This window comes from Pelodiscus sinensis, chromosome 9 (assembly GCF_052426305.1).
Source record: "Pelodiscus sinensis isolate ZL-2025 chromosome 9, ASM5242630v1, whole genome shotgun sequence".
Classification (NCBI taxonomy): Eukaryota; Metazoa; Chordata; order Testudines; family Trionychidae; genus Pelodiscus; species Pelodiscus sinensis.
Window position 1 is genome coordinate 4,344,281 of NC_143060.1, and position 18,935 is coordinate 4,363,215.

An 18,935-nucleotide genomic window follows, 5' to 3' on the forward strand; every position below is an offset into this window, starting at 1 on the left:
GCACTGTTGATTTGTTGGTTTACTTCTTTGGGAACCTGCAAGTTTTACTTGATTAGGATTTGTGTTCGGTATATGTTGAGATTGTACCTCCCTGGTCTGGCACCTTCGGGATCTGACCACTCCTGAACCAGGGAAACTGCTGGACCAGGGCGGTTAGTGTCAGCCCCTCTGCTGCCACCAGCTGCAGGGCTCTTCTCCAGAGGAGCTGGCATTGACTGAGTGGGGTGGGGGAGCTGCTCAGGGGAAGAGGCAAGATGGACACGGAGCCCCCAGGAGCGCAACTCCTGCAGGATCTCCCTGAGCCCCCCAGCAGCCGAGCCCTCACCGCCAGCTGCAGGGCAGTGCTCCTGGATCCCGGGGCTCTGCAGCCATCCTGCCTCTTTCCCCTGAGTGTCCCCCATTTCTGCTTTCTAACCTCACCCCCCTCCTGAGCTCGAACTCTGCAGATGAGCTGTTTCCATTGCTCCCGACACTCTGGGAGGGTGGAGGAGGAATTGCTGAGCACGAGGCCCAGCTTTTCCCCGTGAGATCTCCAGCCTGGGAGCACACCCGGGGATGTCAGACCACAGATGGTGCCATACGATGGAAATAGAGATGGAACCTGTAGTAGATAGATGCATGCAAAGCCACGTTTCTTTTTAATGGAGCCAACTGATCTGGGTGGACTGAATGAGTGTTGGCAAGTTATAGGGTAGTTCTGGAAGCCACGGCCACACAATGGAAAGATGAATAAGACACATTCATTATAGAAATGTGTGTGATATGGTAGGGTTCATTCTGTAGATCTGGTACAATAGCAATGTTTTTCAGTTGTTCTGGGGTGAAGAACTCTTAAACTATTTTTGAATGTGAAAATAATCACTTTGAGCCAGATGCTTACTTGTTCTTATCTATTCTGAAGAACTAATTATTCCTGTTGTCAGTTCTACCAAAGCTTACAAAATTGCTTCCATCTCTAAATTACTATAATTAAAGCTATAACTTCCATAACTAGTTAACGTTGCCATGCAGCTGGTGCTTTCATTAACGTTCAGCTTTCAGATTTGAATATTTTGCTCCATTGTGAACAAAAATTCTTAAATATTTGTTTTCATCTTCGAAATGTCTGTTTCTCATAAAAAGAACTTTTTGGGAAATATGTCAACAAAAGACATTTAAAGATCTTGTCTGAAAGGTGCTTTTAAACGCAGAGAGGAAAATCCAGTTAATAATTAACCTTGGTTTAAGGCTGTTTATTGTTAGGTTTAGGCAAGATAAGTAATTAAGGATGTCTTCTGCAGATGTACGTATTATAAAATATGGATTCCATTTAGTAGGCTTGACTCTACTGTGTAATGAATACTGAGCCCACTTGTTGGATATCTGGAATGAAATCTGTTCCTAAAAGTGGTAGTCATTGAAAGTGGCAACGGGTTAGTCAGGCCCTTTAAAAAAGCCGGGATGATGCAAAGAAATCACTAGTTAGAACTCATAACTTTTATTTCTTCTCTAGAATCTATGACGAATTAAGGATTATAAGAGAACTTTGAATGTTTTTTAACAAGTATTACTAAGGTCAGAATTTATACCAAAGCCTATCCAAAGCTGAATATAGTTTGTGTAAGCTTTTGTCTGCTATAGATGATCAGTCTTGCATTGGCAAGGAGATGGACTTGCATAACCTGGGACTTTCTTTTTCACCTCTAATATCTGTGATTCTAATTTAGAACATATTTAGGAACTATGAATATATTTATTTATTCGGTCACTCTTCACCTGGCTCCTTAACTGTAGGAATGGTTGGTTTTTTAAAATGTTTTTACATTTTCCTTTTAATTTTTAAAAAAAGAAAAAAAATGTACATGTTGTATTTAAATGATTGTATAGGGCAGGAGGTTGGATGAGAGGGGCTCAGAACATGCGTGGGGGGGGCGGAGTCAGGGCAGTGAATTGGGAGGTGTAGGGGACTTGGCAGAGGATGGGGATGCAGAAATCAAGGCATGGGTTGGGAGGTTGTCAGGGTGAGGGCAGCTCTAGGGGGTGCAGGAGTCAGGGCAGGAATAGGTGGCTACGGGCAGGGGGCTGGGAGGTATGGGGGGTGTGCAGTATTCAGGGCAGGGGTTGAGGACTTCAGGCCTGGGGACTCAGGGCAAGGGGCTGAGGGAGACTCATTGAGGCTGCCCATGGTGGCTAGGGCAGCATGCTTTGGCAGTGGCAGCTTTCTGGGGTGCCTGGGCCACGCTGCTCAGCTGCCATCTACTGCGGGGACACGGGGGGGGGGGAGACTTTGCTGCCCTGCCGGCAGTGCTCCCCAGAGGGCTGTGACAGCTGGTAATCCCAGCCCTGCTCCCCCAGGAGGACCCACCACCAACAGGGCAGCACCATGTTCACCGTCACAGGAAGCCCTGGTAAGGTCCCTCCAACCTCCTGGACTTCTGCCATGCTACCCCAACCCTGACTTCTGCTCCAGAAGCTCTCCCTCCCCCTCATCTGGGCAGGGAAGAGAGGTTTGGACTAAGGCTTTTGGGTAAGGGGAGCACTTTCCCATCGTCAGTAGCTGGCAACATGGAGAGCCCCAGCTGACTGCTCTCTTCTACATGCAGCCACACTCCTGTGGTCACTCTGCAGTATAATGGTTTCTTGTGCTTGCTGCCCCCCAGTGGTCATTGCAGAGCATAACTGTCCCTCCTATCAGACACCTGTGTTTCTGTGTTATGGAAAACAGTTGAATTCCAGGCATGTCCCATTGTCCTGGTACAACCTGGCCCTGACCTTGCTTTAATGTAGGATAAGAGGAAGCTGCTTATTAAATTTGAGGGTCCTTGCTCTTACTGTTTAGGAAGCGTTCTTGAATAAACAGACTTACGGATGGATGGACAGATAGTAGAACATTTCTAAAATACATAGTAAAAGAAGATTGGCGTTTCTATAGTACTTGTTTGCATAGAGTCAGCTGTTCACAAACATGAATGAATTTAATTCACTGGACTCCTTTGAGCAAGAGAAGGAACGTGAATGAATTTTAATGTTAAATATTTTGACAATTGATTTTATTGTTGATTGTGTTGAACTTGAAACTGAAATATTCATTGTTTTCATTTTTAGCCAGGAAGTGAATACAAAATAAGGTGTATTCATCTTTTATTCAGTTTTGAAACAAAACCATCAAGTTTGCATATAAGCAATCAGTTACTTTAACAAATGTTCTCATAAATTCTGTAAAAGGGTGTTTAACTGCAGAGAACATGTCAGGGAGTCCAAAACCAGTGTCCAGTTACTCAGTTGAAATCCAATGTCCTGCAGTGTTCAATTTCAAGAATGCACTTAGGGTACTTTAGCACATGTAACAAATGTTATTTTTACCGTAGGGCGAGCAGTTAACTCTAGAAATAGTTTCAATGTTATTTTCATGCTGTCTGCAAAGATATTGTTAGTTATTTATATAAAAAGATAAGTATGAGTTTATTGTGTCTGATAAAAATAATTGGGTTTTTTAATTTTTTCCGTAGATCCAGAATAATGTTTGGCAATACATAGTTTTTTGTCAAGAATACAGTGTATGCAGTCTAAGTAGTCTGGTATGTGCAGAGTTGATATGGTCGATAGCAGTAGCCATCTGAATTTGATATGGTTCCCAATTTGTTTAGTGTGTTGTTTCTGCATTGCACAAACCTATGGGAACAGAGAAATCCTGCGATAGTAACTTACCTCTTGTTTAAATTAAAGCAATGTGGCGGTATGTTTTCAGCCATCAGGGTGATATAGGTAACAACTGTTGTTATCAAAGTCCACCTCTTGGGTTGAATTGTGAAAGCAGGATAGGGTGAAGTCAAAGGTAGGGAATATTTGGCTATCCTTTTCATGGATTTAATTAAAATAAAAAATGAAAGTAATTATTGGCTTACAGACAAGTAATAAAACTCAGTATGTGAGATCACTGGGCAAGAATTTTCTTTTTTTTCTTGTTAAAATGCTAAGAGCTGTGTGGAATTAACTGGAATACTGTAACCATCTGATTTCTAATTTTGTAAACTCTGTCCTTCCTTTCCTCTCCTGATGGTTGCTATCTTGTGTCATAGCATATCTCATGTTGTAAGCTCTTTTGGGCAGGGATATGTCAAGAACAGGTTGGAGAGTTTATAAATAGTGAAGAAGCTAAGGCCTGAAGGGACCAATTAGATCGAGTCTGATCTCGTGTATATCATTGGTCCTTAAACTTCAGTCACCTCTGTATTGAACCGCATAACTTGTTTGATTAAAGCATATTCTCTGGAAAGGCATCCATTCTTGATTTCAAGGCATTGAGATTGAGTCCACCATGTCCCCTGGTATTTTTTCCCAATGATTAATCACTCTCCCTGTTGAGAACGTGGGCCTAATTTGAATTTGTCTGGTTTTAGCTTCTAGCTGTTGGTTCTTGTTATGCAGTTCCCTGCTAGATTAATAACCATTTAATCACTCTGCATTTTCTCCCAGCAAGGTACATCAACACTGTAATGAAGTTACTTCTTAAACCTACATTAGATAAGCTGAACAATTTGAGTTTTGGAAGCCAGTTCTTTCCCTGTAAGACATTTTGTCTAGCCCTCAAATAATTTTTGAGGCTCTTTTCTGCACCCTTCACCTGAGGATGGGATGCAGAGATAAAATTTGTTGCTACCTTAAATGACTTCTTTTTGGAGCAGCTGGTTCTGAAACCCACAAGAGGAGAGGCAATTCTTGATTTAGTCCTAAGTGGAGCATAGGATCTGGTCCAAGAGGTAAATATAACTGGACTGCCTGGAAATAGTGACCATAATGTAATAAAATGTAACATCCCTATGGTGGGAAAAACACCTCAGCAGCCCAACACTGAGGCATTTTATTTTAGAAAGGGGAATTACACAAAAATGAGTAGCTTAGTTAAACAGAAATTAGAATTTACAGTGACAAAAGTAAAATCCCTGGAAGCTGCATGGAAACTTTTCAAAGATACCATAATAGAGGCCCAACTTAAATGTATACCCCAAATTAAAAAAACACAATAAGAGAACCAAAAAAGGGTCACCATGGCTTAACAAAAAGTAAAAGAAGCAGTGAGAGAAAAAGGCATTGTTTAAAAAGTGGAAGTTAAATCCTAGTGAGAAAAATAGAAAGGAACATAAACTGTCAAATTTAGTGTAAAAATATAAGAAAAACTAAAAAGGAGTTTGAAGAACAGCCAGCCAAAAAGTCAAAAAGTAATAGCAAAATGTTTTTTAGTACATCAGAAACAGAAACCCTGGTAAAAAAAACAGTGGGGCTTCTGGACTATCAAGATGCCAAAGGAGCACTCAAAGACGATAAAGTCATTGCCGAGAAGCTACATGAATTATTTGCTTCAGTCTACATTGCTGAGGATATAGGGGAGATTCCCAAACCTGAGTCATTCTTTTTAGGCAATAAATCTGAGGAATTGTTCTAGATTGAGATGTCATTTAGAGGAGGTTTTGGAACAGATTGATAAATTTAATGATAATACGTCACCTGGACCAGATGGCATTCACCCAAGAGTTCTGAAAGAACTGAAATGTGAAATTGCGGAACTATTATCTGTAGTTTGTAACCTATTCTTTAAATCAACTTCCGTACCTAATGATTGGAAGATAGCTAACACGACGCCAATATTTAAAAAGCGCTCTAGAGGTGATGCTGGCAATTACAGACCAGTAAGTCTAACATCAGTACTGGGCAAATTAGTTGAAACTATAGTAAAGAATAAAATTGTCAGACACACAGATGAACATAATTTATTTGGGAAAGTCAACATGATTTCTGTAAAGGGAAATCATGCCTTACTAATCTACTAGAGTTCTTTGAGGGGGTCAACAAGCGTGGACAAGGGGATCTGATATATATAGTATACTTAGATTTCTAGAAAGCTTTTGACAAGGTCCCTCACCAAAGGCTCTTAAGTAAAGTAAGTTGCCATAGGGTAAGAGGGAAGGGCCTCTCATGGATTGATAACTGGTTAAAAGACCAGAAACAAAAGATAAGAATAAATGGTAAGTTTTCAGAATGGAGAGAGGTAACTAGTGGTGTCCCCCAAGGGTCTGTACTGGGGCCAATCCTATTCAACCTTTTTATAAATGATATGGAGAAAGGGGTAAACAGCGAGGTGGCAAAATTTGCAGATGATACCAAACTTCTCAAGATAGTTAAGACCAAAGCAGACTGTAAAGAGCTTCAAAAAGATCTCACCAAACTAAGTGATTGGGCAAGAAAATGGCAAATGGAATTTAATATTGCTTAATGTAAAGTAATGCACACTGGAAAAAAAATCCCAGCTATTCATACAAATGTAATGGGGACTACTCTCTCTTGAGTAGTTTAGCTATAACTACTCAAGAGAGAGATCTTGGAGTCATTGTTGATAGTTCTCAGAAAACATCGACTCAATGTGCAGCGGCAGTCAAAAAAGCAAACAATGTTAGGAATCATTTTGAAAGGGATAGAGAATAAGACAGAGAATATCTTATTGCCTCTATATAAAACCATGGTACATCCACATCCTGAATACTGTGTACAGATGTGGTCGCCTCATCTCAAAAATGATATATTGACATTGGAAAAGTTTCAAAAAATGGCAACAAAAATGATTAGGAGTTTGGAATGGGTCCTGTATGAAGAGAGATTAAAAAGACTGGGACTTCTCATTTTAGAAAAGAGGAGACTAAGGGGGGATATGATCGAGGTCTATAAATTCGTAACAGGTGTGGGAAAAGTGAATAAGGAAAAGTTATTTACTTGTTCCTGTAACATAAGAAGTAGGGGTTACCAAATGAAATTAATAGGTAGAAGGTTTAAAAACAAAAGCAAGTTTTTCTTCACACCGCGCACAGTCACCCTGTGGAACTTCTTGCCAGAGGATCTTGTGAAGAACAGGACTTCAACAGATGTCAAGAAAGAACTAGATACATTTATGGAGGTTAGGTCCATCAATGGTCACTAGCCAGGATGGGTAGGAACGGTATCCCTAGCCTCTGTCAGAGGCTGAGAATGGGAGAGGGATTGCTCGAGGATTCCAAGTTCTTTTCACTTCCTCTGGAGCACCTGGCATTGGCCACTTTCGGCAGACCTGATCCTAGGCTAGATGGACTTGACCCAATATGGCCATTCTTATGTGGACACCAGAACTGTGGGCAGTATTGTAGCATAGGTTTTACAAGGGCCATGTATAGAGGTTCACTGCTTCCTGTCTCATAAAACAGAGTCTCATTTGTGCTTTTTCGCCTCAGCATAGTAGTGAGAGCTCATGTTGAGTTGCTTGTGCGCTATGACCCCTATCCTTTGCTCAGCATATCTGCTTTCCAGGATACTGTTCCCCATTCTGTGGGTATGGCCTTCATTCTCTGTCCCTTGCCCTTGGGGCTGCATGAAAACACATTTTGGTTGATGGACCCAGCTTCCCAAGTGATCCATATCACTCCTTGACTGTGTTTCCCTCCTCGTTATTTACACTTGCCAAACAGTTGTGTCGTATGCAGATTGGAGTAGTTGTGATTTTAAATGTAATTCCAGATTAGTGATGAAAATGTTGACTAATGTTGGGACTAGTATTGACCCACTTAGAATCTGACTAGAATCACCGCTGTTTAATGATTGCCTATAGAAAACTACTTAATATGATTTTCATATTGAAATACTTTGGTTGTGTTTATGGTTGTAAGGGTTTATTATATTAACAGGGTAAATGTAATGTTTATCTGGTATTAGCCTTTGAATTCAGTATTCTGTTCCTTGTTTCACAATAATGGAACAGAGTAACTCAAGATGCACAGTATGAATCTATTTATAAACTATGAAATTTTAAGCTTCTCAGACTCGTGCTGTTACATTTTGTATACAATATGCAAAGTAGCAATTAATTTTTGAATGGACTCTTGCTGAATAGTACTTAAATGTAAGTGAAGATTGTATTGAAACAGCTGTATAATTTTCACTGAAATTTTAAGTACACTAAAATGCTAGAGTGGCAAATACTGGTACTTCAACTTTACTGTGGTTTATTGGCAGTCCAATTGTATTTAGAAAGCACACTATGTTCAAATATCAGAGGGGTAGCCGTGTTAGTCTGAAACTGCAAAAGCGACGAGGAGTCCTGTGGCACCTTATAGACTAACTGAAGTGTAGGAGCATAAGCTTTCGTGGGCAAAGACCCACTTCGTCAGATGCTTGTAGTGGAAATTTCCAGAGGCAGGAATAAATATGCAGGCCAGGATCAGGCACCACGATACAAATAAGTGACGGTCATATCAATACCACCCTATACCGAAAACCTACCGACCGCTATACTTACCTGCATGCCTCCAGTTTCCATCCCGGACACACCACACGATCCATTGTTTACAGCCAAGCACTGAGGTACAACCGCATATGCTCCAACCCCTCAGACAGAGACCTACACCTACAAGACCTTCAACAAGCATTCTGTAAACTGCGATACCCACACGAGGAAGTGAGGAGACAGATTGACAGAGCCAGACGTGTACCCAGAAGCCTCCTGCTATGGGACAAGCCCAAGAAAGAAACCAACAGAACACCACTGGCCATCACCTACAGTCCCCAGCTAAAACCTCTCCAACGCATCATTAGTGATCTTCAGCCCATCCTGGACAATGATCCCTCGCTTTCACAGGCCTTGGGAGGTAGGCCGGTCCTTGCCCACAGACAACCCGCCAACCTGAAGCATATTCTCACCAGCAACTACACACCGCACCATAATAACTCGAACTCAGGAACCAATCCTTGCAACAAACCTCGGTGCCAACTCTGCCCACATATATACACCAGCAACACCATCACAGGACCTAACCAGATCAGCCATACTGTCACTGGTACATTCTCCTGCACATCCACCAACGTAATATATGCCATCATGTGCCAACAATGCCCCACTGCTATATACATCGGCCAAACAGGACAGTCCCTACGTAAAAGAATCAATGGACACAAATCTGATATTAGGAATGGCAACATACAAAAACCTGTAGGGGAACACTTCAATCTTCCTGGACACACAATTGCGGATCTAAAAGTAGCCATCCTGCAGCAAAAAAACTTCAGGACCAGACTTCAAAGAGAAACTGCTGAGCTACAGTTCATCTTTAAGTTTGACACAATCAACTCTGGATTAAACAAAGACTGTGAATGGCTTGCTAACTACAAAAGCAGCTTCTGTTCTCTTGGAATTCACACCTCCAGATCAGCTGCTAGAAGTGGGCCTCATCCTCCTTGATTGGATCCACCTGGTCATCTCCAGCCTGATCCTGGCCTGCATATTTATACCTGCCTCTGGAAATTTCCACTACATGCATCTGACGAAGTGGGTCTTTACCCACAAAAGCTTATGCTCCTACACTTCAGTTAGTCTATAAGGTGCCACAGGACTCCTCGTCGCTTATGTTCAAATAAAAATTAGTCAGCTACACTAACAGTACTATGACTAAAATAATTTTCCATTACGTTGTGGCAGTTGGGAGTTTGATTGCTATATTTGTTTTTGAGCGACTGCTGAAATGTAACGTAGACTATAAGGGACCAGTGAACATTTCAGTAACTAATATTTTGGAAACAGATTTTGGAAACAATTATCGGAATTAAAAGCTTTGTATCAGATCTTTTCAGTTGGATGTATGAACTTCTTGTCTTGCTGCAAGACACTATAAACTAATATCAATTTGATTACTGTTGATTTTTCTCCCACCTCCCTGCCACATAATTTCCAACATCGTTTTAAGTAACCTGTATCTTGAGTACCTACAGAGCAAGCTAGAAATGCTTTATGGCAAATAACATTAATCTCTTAACAGTTCATGAGATACTGCTGCTTGAATGCATCTCTCTTTTTGATGATGGAAAACAAAGATGATTAGGTAATTAGAATATGATTTTAAAAACCAATACTTCAGAGCTGCTTTGACCTAAAAGCAATTCACTGGTCTATGACAATTGCTTTTAGGACTAATTCAACTTTTCCAAGAGCTAGTCCAGGACCAGTGAGCAAAGGGAGCAAAGCACTCATCTCTTGCAACTGTCTAATTTTGAAACCTTTCAAAAGCAAGGAAATAAATGTGCGCAGGGTGCCAAAGTCATTTGTGGAGTAACTGCATTGAAGTCAGTGACATGGTTGAAGTTCATGGAGTTGCTCCTGTTAAAAGTTAGGCTTTGAAACTTGGTTCGGTTTGTGTTATTGTGGATGGGTATTGCAGCACCTGAAATAAAGACTGATTCTCAAGATTTGTTTTGAACTCAGCTTTGGATTTCATTGCTATGAAGGGTGAAATCCCACTTGCATCTTCATGTGCTTTTTGAAGTTCTGTTAACACTAAATTAAGCAATACACTGGTCAGCATTGAAACTTTGCAGATTTTCTGTTTTCCTAATTAATACTACTGTGTGTTTTCATGATATGCGGAAATAGCAGTTGCAATAGATTTTAATATCAACCAATACAACACATAAATAATTTACAAATTGAAATGGAAGTATGCCCTCACATGATTTAAATGCTTTACTCTTTGTGTTTTCGTGATAGTAACAGTCGATAAAGTATGAGGGCATGGTTTTCAGAAAGGAATAGAAAAATTTTGGGAGTGTAAACTCTATCCACTTATACAAACAACATGCAACGCAGATTGCATTAATATCACTTGTATTATAAAATCCTGTTGTTGTCTTAATGACTTTAGCCCTGTGTACTTGTTATTTATCTGCAGACCCAACTTCAGAATTCAGCACGAGACAATGTGAAGCCAAATACTTATCGTTGTCGGCAACAGGAAATCTTGCTGTTTTTTTTCCTTAAAATATGGTGGTCTTTTGTGAAAGATGATTCCTCATCATTGCTTCTTTTCATTTCAGTTGTCGGACGAGCAATAGGAAGAGCTTGATTGTAACATCCAGCACATCTCCAACACTCCCACGACCGCACTCCCCATTGCATGGACATACAGGTACCCAGAGAGCTGTGTTTAAGTTGTTAGTTGCGTTATTTCATTAGTCATTACCATTGACTGACTCCATTGATGTTCTAAGACAAATAAGCTGTTCAAAACTTTATTCACTGAATTGTTTGTAATTGGTTAATTCATGTTCTTAACTTCACTGACAAAGGGGTATGGCATCTTTCACTTCTAGCTAGTTGTTTGTGCCTCATTCATCACCAAACATATCCTCTGATGTAAATGATTTGGCCACATTGACTGAGTACAGGTTGACATGCCATAATCTGGACTTCTCTAGTCCAGCAATACCCATGGTCCGGCAGGATCAGGGTGACCCCTTGGGACTGGGAGCATTGCCAGGCTAGGGCAGGGAGAGGGCAGAGTCCTGGGCAGCAGAGGGGCTGTTGGGGAGAGCCCCGATGGCAGTGGGACCGCCTGACAGAGTGCAGTACTTTAGGTGGCAGTGGGGTGGCCAGGAGGAAAAGTGGAGGCCCCAGTTCATTGACCTACCCTGGTCTGGCAAATTCTCTGGTCCAGGACCAGTCAGGTGCCGGACCAGGGAGATTGAACCTGTACTGTTTGTTTAGATATAAACAAGATGATAAATGGTTATTTTAAACAAAAGTTGATTTTATTCTGTGAAATGTAAAGCCAGCCTGGGCCTATGCTCCTGTTCCCTTCATCCTGCCGCCTTCATGTATGGAATGACCTCTCATTTCAAGTGCTCTAGTCCTCCATTTTATTCTCTATCCAGCCGTATGTCATAATGGGGGAGACGGAAGGGAAGTGATGCTCTCGGTGCCCTAATGTCAGTACTAGCCATACTTTTCCTGTACACAGCGGTCTCCTTCCCCATTGTAGTCGTTAATCATGTAACCGACTCCACGCTAATATCCCTACTCCCAGCCACCCTCCTGCCATCTCTAGTCAAGGACATAAGGGGTGGAATGGTTGCTACCCACATTCTGTTCTACATCACTCATTGCTATAATATCGCAACACCTTGCAGTAGTGCAGAAGCACGTGGCTGACTCCTGTACCGCTTGTCTGAGAATGTCTTTTCTGATAGCCATCACATCTGCTGCATCTAGGTCTTCAGAAAGGGTCCCCCATAAACATATCAGGGGGTTGTGAAGCAGCAGCCTGGAGCTCAGTCCATACATTTGCCCTCTCTGTTGCCCAGTTCAAGAGTATAGATCAAATACTAGTTTGGTAAGGCAGTCATGAGAACAGCCAGAATGGGTCAGATCAGATTTCCATCTAGCCCAGTGTCCTGTCTTCTGACAGTGGCCAATGCCAGGTGCCCCAGAGAGAATGAACGGAACACGGAATCATTAAGTGATTCCTCTCCTGACACCCATTTTCAGCTTCTGGCAAACAGAGGCCAAGCACACCATCGCTGCTTATCCTGGCTAAAAGCCATCAATGGGACCTATCTTCCATTAATTTTTCTAGCTTTGTTTTGAACCATGTTATAGTTAAGGGCTGGGGAATGAGGGATTGAGTATGCAGACTTCACAACATCCTCTGACGAGGAGTTCCACAGGTTGACTGTGAGTTGTGTGAAGAAATACTACCTTTTGTTTGTTTTAAACGTGCTACCTATTAATGTCATTTGCTGTTCCCCATTCTTGTATTCTGGGAAGTAGTAAATAACTCTTCTTTATGCACTTTTTCCATACCACTCATGATTTGAAAGACCTCTATCACACCCCCCCCCCTTTAGTTGTCTCTTTTCTAAGCTGAAAAGTCCCAGTCTTATTAATCTCTCCTCATATTGCAGCCGTTCCGTATCTCTAACCATTTTTGTTGCCCTTTTCTGAAATGTTTCCAATGTCAAGATATCTTTTTTTGAGATGAGGCAACCACATCTGCACGCAGTCCTGCACACTCTCTTCAGGTAGGAAACAGTCAAGAGAAACTACAAATTGGTAGCAGCTCAGCTGGGAGCAGCCGTCTGCTGCTCTGTTTCCAGAGACTCTTACCTTGGATGGGTGACATCCAGTTAAAAAACCCCCAAAACACTAACCTTTAAAATAAAACCCTCCAGAGAGAGCCTAAACCACCGCCTGTTGATTTTTGACAGAATTAGTACTAGTATTTTAGGATTCCTTCAAAGCACAGTCATTGAAGGACAGACTCTGCAGTGAATTATTTTAATGAAATTCTCCTTTAAAAGATCCAGGATCTTCAGCTTGAATTTTAATAGAGCCCTAAAAATAGTAACAAAAGCATTTACTACTTGCTGCAGAATCTCAAGAAAGCACCCTCAAATCCAACTATTTTGGAACTTTTACAACTCCACTATAGTGGCTACTGCTATAGCGAACTAGCCATACTCAACTGGCCATATAGCCACATGTGGCTAGTGAGTTGGACACCACGGATTTAAATAATAAATTCTCAAGAAAGGGTCCCAGAAAGGGCTAGGGGATGAGGGGTTCAGTATGCAGACTGCTACGGGCAGGGAGAACTACCTCAGCCCTCTCTCATCACAGCAGGGACTAGGAGAGAAGTGCCTGTCCGTGGCAACTATACTAGGCACAGATGACAGAAGGATGCAAGCATCTCTCCCCCAGCTGGGGGATGCGCACACGCACGCACACAGAGGAACTATATTGAAATATATTGTAGATATCGCCCCCTGCTAGCCCCTGCCCCTTTCCACCTGCCTGGTGATTCTGTCTCTTTTCTGTATGGTTTTGAGAGAAGTGATCCCATTCCAGGCACATCCCATTGGCCTCGCACAACCAGACCCTCACCTTGCTATAAGTTACGATAGCAGGAAGCGATATACTGAATTTGGTGGCCCTAGTTCTTGCTATTTAGGAGGCGTTTTGGAACAAAGAGGCAGACAGGCTGCCAAATATATAGTAGAAGAAAGTACCACTAAAAACTGCGTTGTTCCTGTACAATATCATGTATTGTTGTAAGCCTGCTTGTCCAGACCTCTGTGTGAGACACAATCCTACGAATTTTATTGCCAGGGAACTCCATCTGCATATATTTATATAGGTTGGACCTCCCTGCACCTGACCGATCCCAGATGAGGGATTTTGCCAGACCAGGGGAGGTCATTTTTGCTGCTAGCCCTGACCCGACCATCGGCCTCCCAGCCAGCTTCCCCCTCTCGCTGGCCCCTGCCGCCTTGACAGCCTTTTCCTCCTCCCCCTCTCCTCTCCCTCCCCGCCCCGGACCCTACTGGGCAGCCCCACTGCTTTTGATCTCTGGGAGCTCACTGCTGTGCCTGGCAGCACCGCTGTCTCTGTGTGCACTGGCTCTCGCTGCAGCGCCTGGCAGCCCCACCACCATTCTGTGCGCTGGGCTCTCACTGCTGTGCTGGTCTCTCTCTGCAGCACACGGCTCCTGCTGTCACACCGATGCCCCACAGCCTCTGTGTGCCTGGCTCCCACTGCCCATGTATCACATGTGCAGCTCCCACTGCCCCGCTATAGCGCATCAGGTTCCCGCTGCCCTGACAGTCTACAGGGCTCCCATGCACTAGTTCTCCACCGGGACTCTGGTTCCAGAACATCCACCATCCTGCCGGAGCACGGATGTTGCTAGATCAGAGTGTCCCGGTTAAGAGAGTTTCAACCTGTATTTATTTTGCTTTTAAAACACTCTTTATTTAAATTGCTAGGAATAAACTGTATTCTGAGTAGTTAACAACTGCTCCATTTAATCTTCTAGCTCAGCACTTGGGTTTGCTACAGGTCAGCTCGATTACAGATCGTGTTCCACTTCTGTAGTACTTCAGATCCAGCAGTGGCCATTTGTGCATTGTCGAATGAGGATTCTACTTAAAATGTAAAATGTTTTGGCAGAAGAGTCATGACAAGAAACATAGAAGTGCATTTTTAACAAGCACTCTGGAAAAAACAAATGCAGAAACTCTTCTGAAAATTGTGGTAACACCCAATACGAGCGCAGATAATATGTCCGTGTATAATCCTTACCTTTGTAATATGAGTCGTTAAGATTAGTATTGAAGATTTAAGCAACCAAAGGATAGCTGCATTATAGTCACTTACTCCCTTCCAGGTTCCTTCACAGTCCCTCTGCACCTGACCCATTCAACTCCCACAGTAAGCAAAATCAAACCAAACAGAGAGGACCTTGCATTAGAAACTACAATCCCCTCCCTTCCCAAACAATCAAAATAAATCCAAATCCCAAAATACAGCACGTGGAGGCGGGCTATCTGCTTTGAAGATGAAACCTTCATTCTGGAGAAGCTCAACACTGCATGATAATTAAGACTGAACTGAATTTTTCATTTAAAGGAAGGATTTATTCTTTTGATATATGTGAAGAATAGAGCAGAGTGGTCTTCCCAAAAGTACACAGTCAATGAGATTCCTGTGAGACTTTTCTGTGAACTTACAAATAAATCTACTTCTTATTCATTTTAGATTAAGAAATGTAACACCCCACATCAACTTTTTTGGGTTCCAAATAATCTGAGCTCAGGTACTATCTTTCTACATAAAATTGGCAGGCAAGTCAATCTGGATTGGATCATGCGCAGTGGGTGGTCTTTGGTAACAGACTGTTAAGATCAGTGGTAATTTTTACCATTATTTTTCACAGCTGAAAATGTCTTCTTTGGCAGAAGCTCAAAAAGAAAGTTCTTCAGGTAAATTAATGAAGAATTGCCCTTTGTGAAAATGGGACTTGGATCGCAGGCTGCACTCAGTACAGTCATTTTAAAATGTCCTCTATTTCTCACTGTTCCCTATTGAAACAAAGTTACACGCTACTCCTGCGGCTACCTTCATTCACCTGATACGCTCAGTGCCCGTCTTTGCTTCCTGACAGAGGAGGAAGTCATCTTCCCCAAGGACAGCCTGATTTCCCTCTCATTGGGAACAAAGGGAGGCAATGCTGAAGGATGCTTTTACCAAAAATTGCATACTTCAAATTTCTCAGGCAAGGGAGTCAATCCACGTTTTGCATTTATGAGCTGGTTTGGAAATGCTTCGATAATTTCTCCTTCCCCGAGGCAGTTACAGCTCTTCTTATCCAAGGCCTTATCCTGACATTCACTTCACTTTCTTGAATACTGCAGGCGTCTGTCTTCCCATCAAAGGCAGGGCTATTTATTCTAATAACTTTCATTATTCTAATATTAAGTGCTTGACTACCCCACGCTTTGCTTGGTGAGAGAGAACCCATGCTATTATTATTCTGCTAATTGTGGAGCTTGCCAAGTAAGCTAGTGTCATTTAATGAGGCACTTTAATACTAGTAGGCCAGCTTGGGCTCATGTTTATCTTTCCTCTCCTGAAGTAATTGAACCATGTTCAGTCAAATTCTTTTTCACACAGGACCATCTCAATGAGAACTAGAACCTTTTAGTTTGTGCCGGCAGCATCCAGACAGGAGAACTGGAGCTTGCAGCCCTTCATATCCAATCTGCAAACCGCAGCTTAGTGTAGACTAGTGGTCTCCAGCCTTTTTAAGCATGAGATGGCTTGTTCAATTTAAATGCAATTCAGGATCCACTCAAACCCAAACACCCTTGTCCCGCCTCCTTCCCACCCCTTCTCCAAGGCCCCGCCCCTGGTCACTCCATCCTCCCTCCCTCATCCTCACTCACTTTTATCAGGCTGGGGTGTGAGGGAGGGGGATGTGGACTCTGATCTTGGGCTAAAGGATTTGGAGTGTGAGAGAGATTCTGAGCTGAGCCTGCGGCAGAGAGTTGAGGTGCTGGAGAGGGTTCAGGGTGCAGGCTGTGGGAGGGAGTTTGGGTGCAGGGTGACTCAGAGCTAGGGCAGGGGTTTGGGGTGCAGGAGGGGTTCAGGACTGGGGCTGGGGTTTGGAATGCAGGCTCCAGCTGGGCATTGCTTACCCCAGATGGCTGCTGCGTGGTGGTGCAGGGGACTAAAGCAGGCTCACTCCACTCTGGCCCTGCACCACTCCAAAAAGCAGCCAGCAAACTCTCTCCATCCCTGCCCCCCTCTGTGGAGATGGGATACAGAATGGAGGGAGGGGCACCCTGACATCAGCACCCCCTCCTCTTCTTCCTGTGCCCTGCACAGCAAGCAAGAGGCTCTGGGGCTGGAAGGCAGCTCCAAGGCAGAGGGAAGGAGCAGCACGGCAGTGCTTAGAGGGGCAGATGAAGTGTTGGCACTTGACAGCCTCCCAGCCAAACCCGTCAGGATCACCTGTCAAAGGCTCCAAGATCTACCAGTAGATCCCGATTGACTGGTTGGTTACCACTGGTGTAGACCTCCCCCCAGCTTCCTAATAATGAAACAGAGCTGAACTGGAGGCTTATCCCATGTAGCTGGAACTATCTTTAGTATAATTAAAACTAAAATTATAATCAAAATGATGTTGAGTAACTCAACAAATTGGGGAGTGAGAATTTTTCACATTTCAGTATTTGCTATGTGGGTGTCCTAATACTTTTCAGTGTGCACAATGTGGTACAGAGATACCACAAATTCCTGGGTATTCTCTTCTTCAGATTTATATGGCTGTTTTCTCTCCCGACTCTAGCATTTTAATTAGATCCCATGTGAGTTATTTCTGGTTTGAAAATAAAAAGCAATTAGTTCTTCTGCTCTACTCAAGTCTGGGTGAAGCTTTTAAGGAGCTTCAGGGAGAAGGGGAATTTCTGCTTCCTTTTAAAATTTCCCAGCACTGCTGCATCTGCTGTAGTTGAAAGAATTTTAATAAGAGACACCGAAGTGTGTTGATCTCCCATGGCAAAGATGTTCTAAACCCTATTTAGTCTGTGAGCAAAGATCAGCTCTCCTGCTGCTCGTGGATTAGAATTGCTACTGTTGGCGCTGAAGCTCCAGTGGGGTTTTTACAAAGAGTGACTACTCATTAGAGACATCAGCACATTGTTACAAGAATGTTAGTAACATAGGAACGCACCTTTACCTTTTCTGGGTATGGCCAAGGGAAAGGGAGTGTGACCAAGTCATTCTTTCAGCGTGGCTCTCCCAAAATGCCAGAATGCCCTCATTGGCCACAGGCAGCCACTGTTTCCTTAAAACTGCCTCTGCCGTACATAGACACCAAAGTCGACCAAGAGGCTGAAGGGAGCGAAAAACTCAGAGACGGCAATCCGATTGCACACTGTGCATAGCTCGTGTCTTTTGAGTCCTGCCTGCAAAGCTGGAAAGCAATCACTGCAACGACCAATGGTCTGCTAAGCTGAGGAACACTAATTCTGAGAAGGTTCCATGACTCTTTGTTTGGGATAACAGTAAGCGGCAAATCAAGTTTGCAGGCCAAATCTAAAATCAGTTTCATAGCCTCCTCAAACAGTGCTAAGCAATGAGCGCAGCGATTGCTGTTCACACGTTTTAAATTCTTATACTTTTAATATTTCATCTCCTAGGGTTTTCAGCTTTCCTACACCCTTGGACCACTCGTTGATGTGAATTCTCTACTAACCTAAAAGTTCTTGGAAACAAATCTTTTCTGAGATCACGGTCTCTTAAAGATCATTTTAATTGCTGTGCATTAATTGAACTTCCTGAAATTAAAATAATATTAGCAAATGTTTCATATGCCTCTATCAATAAACTAGATAAATCACTTATAAACCCTGTTTAAAAAAAACTAAACAAACCCTCGTCCCAGTATTATAATTTTAGAGTAATTTACATTTTAATGTTAAAAAACCTTAAGGTTTGCTTAGGTAAATAATAACTTCACTTAATGTCAGCTCTATTTTTCAAAACATTGGCTGAAGCTCTGTTTACCAGGAGTGTCTTTAAGTAAAGACCACATGTATATGTGACTTTTGGATTAAAAACTGTGTCACCTGAAGAGCTTTTGCTTATAATAAAATTTCTAATTCTTTGGAAAAAGGATTTTCCATTTTCCACTTTCTGCTTATTTTTAAAAGAATAAAATGTGCAAATAATGTAGATACATGGGTAGTTGAGTAACTGGCATTCTACCTAAACCCTCATGAATTCCCTTGTCTTCTCTTATAAGCCTAAGCCTGGGCTTATTGGGTAGTTG

At 42.5% G+C, this 18,935-nt stretch overlaps 1 protein-coding gene across 8 annotated transcripts in view; it reads left to right on the top strand.

Moving 5' to 3' along the window:
* The window catches only part of MAST2 (microtubule associated serine/threonine kinase 2), a 306,028-nt gene that overhangs the window by 194,341 nt on the left and 92,752 nt on the right, over positions 1-18,935 (top strand). For all 8 annotated transcript variants that reach the window (XM_075935891.2, XM_075935889.2, XM_075935888.2 and 5 more), the window contains one exon: positions 10,861-10,952. In XM_075935891.2, the coding sequence (XP_075792006.2) occupies positions 10,861-10,952 (92 nt within the window). The remainder of the gene's footprint in view (positions 1-10,860; positions 10,953-18,935) is intronic.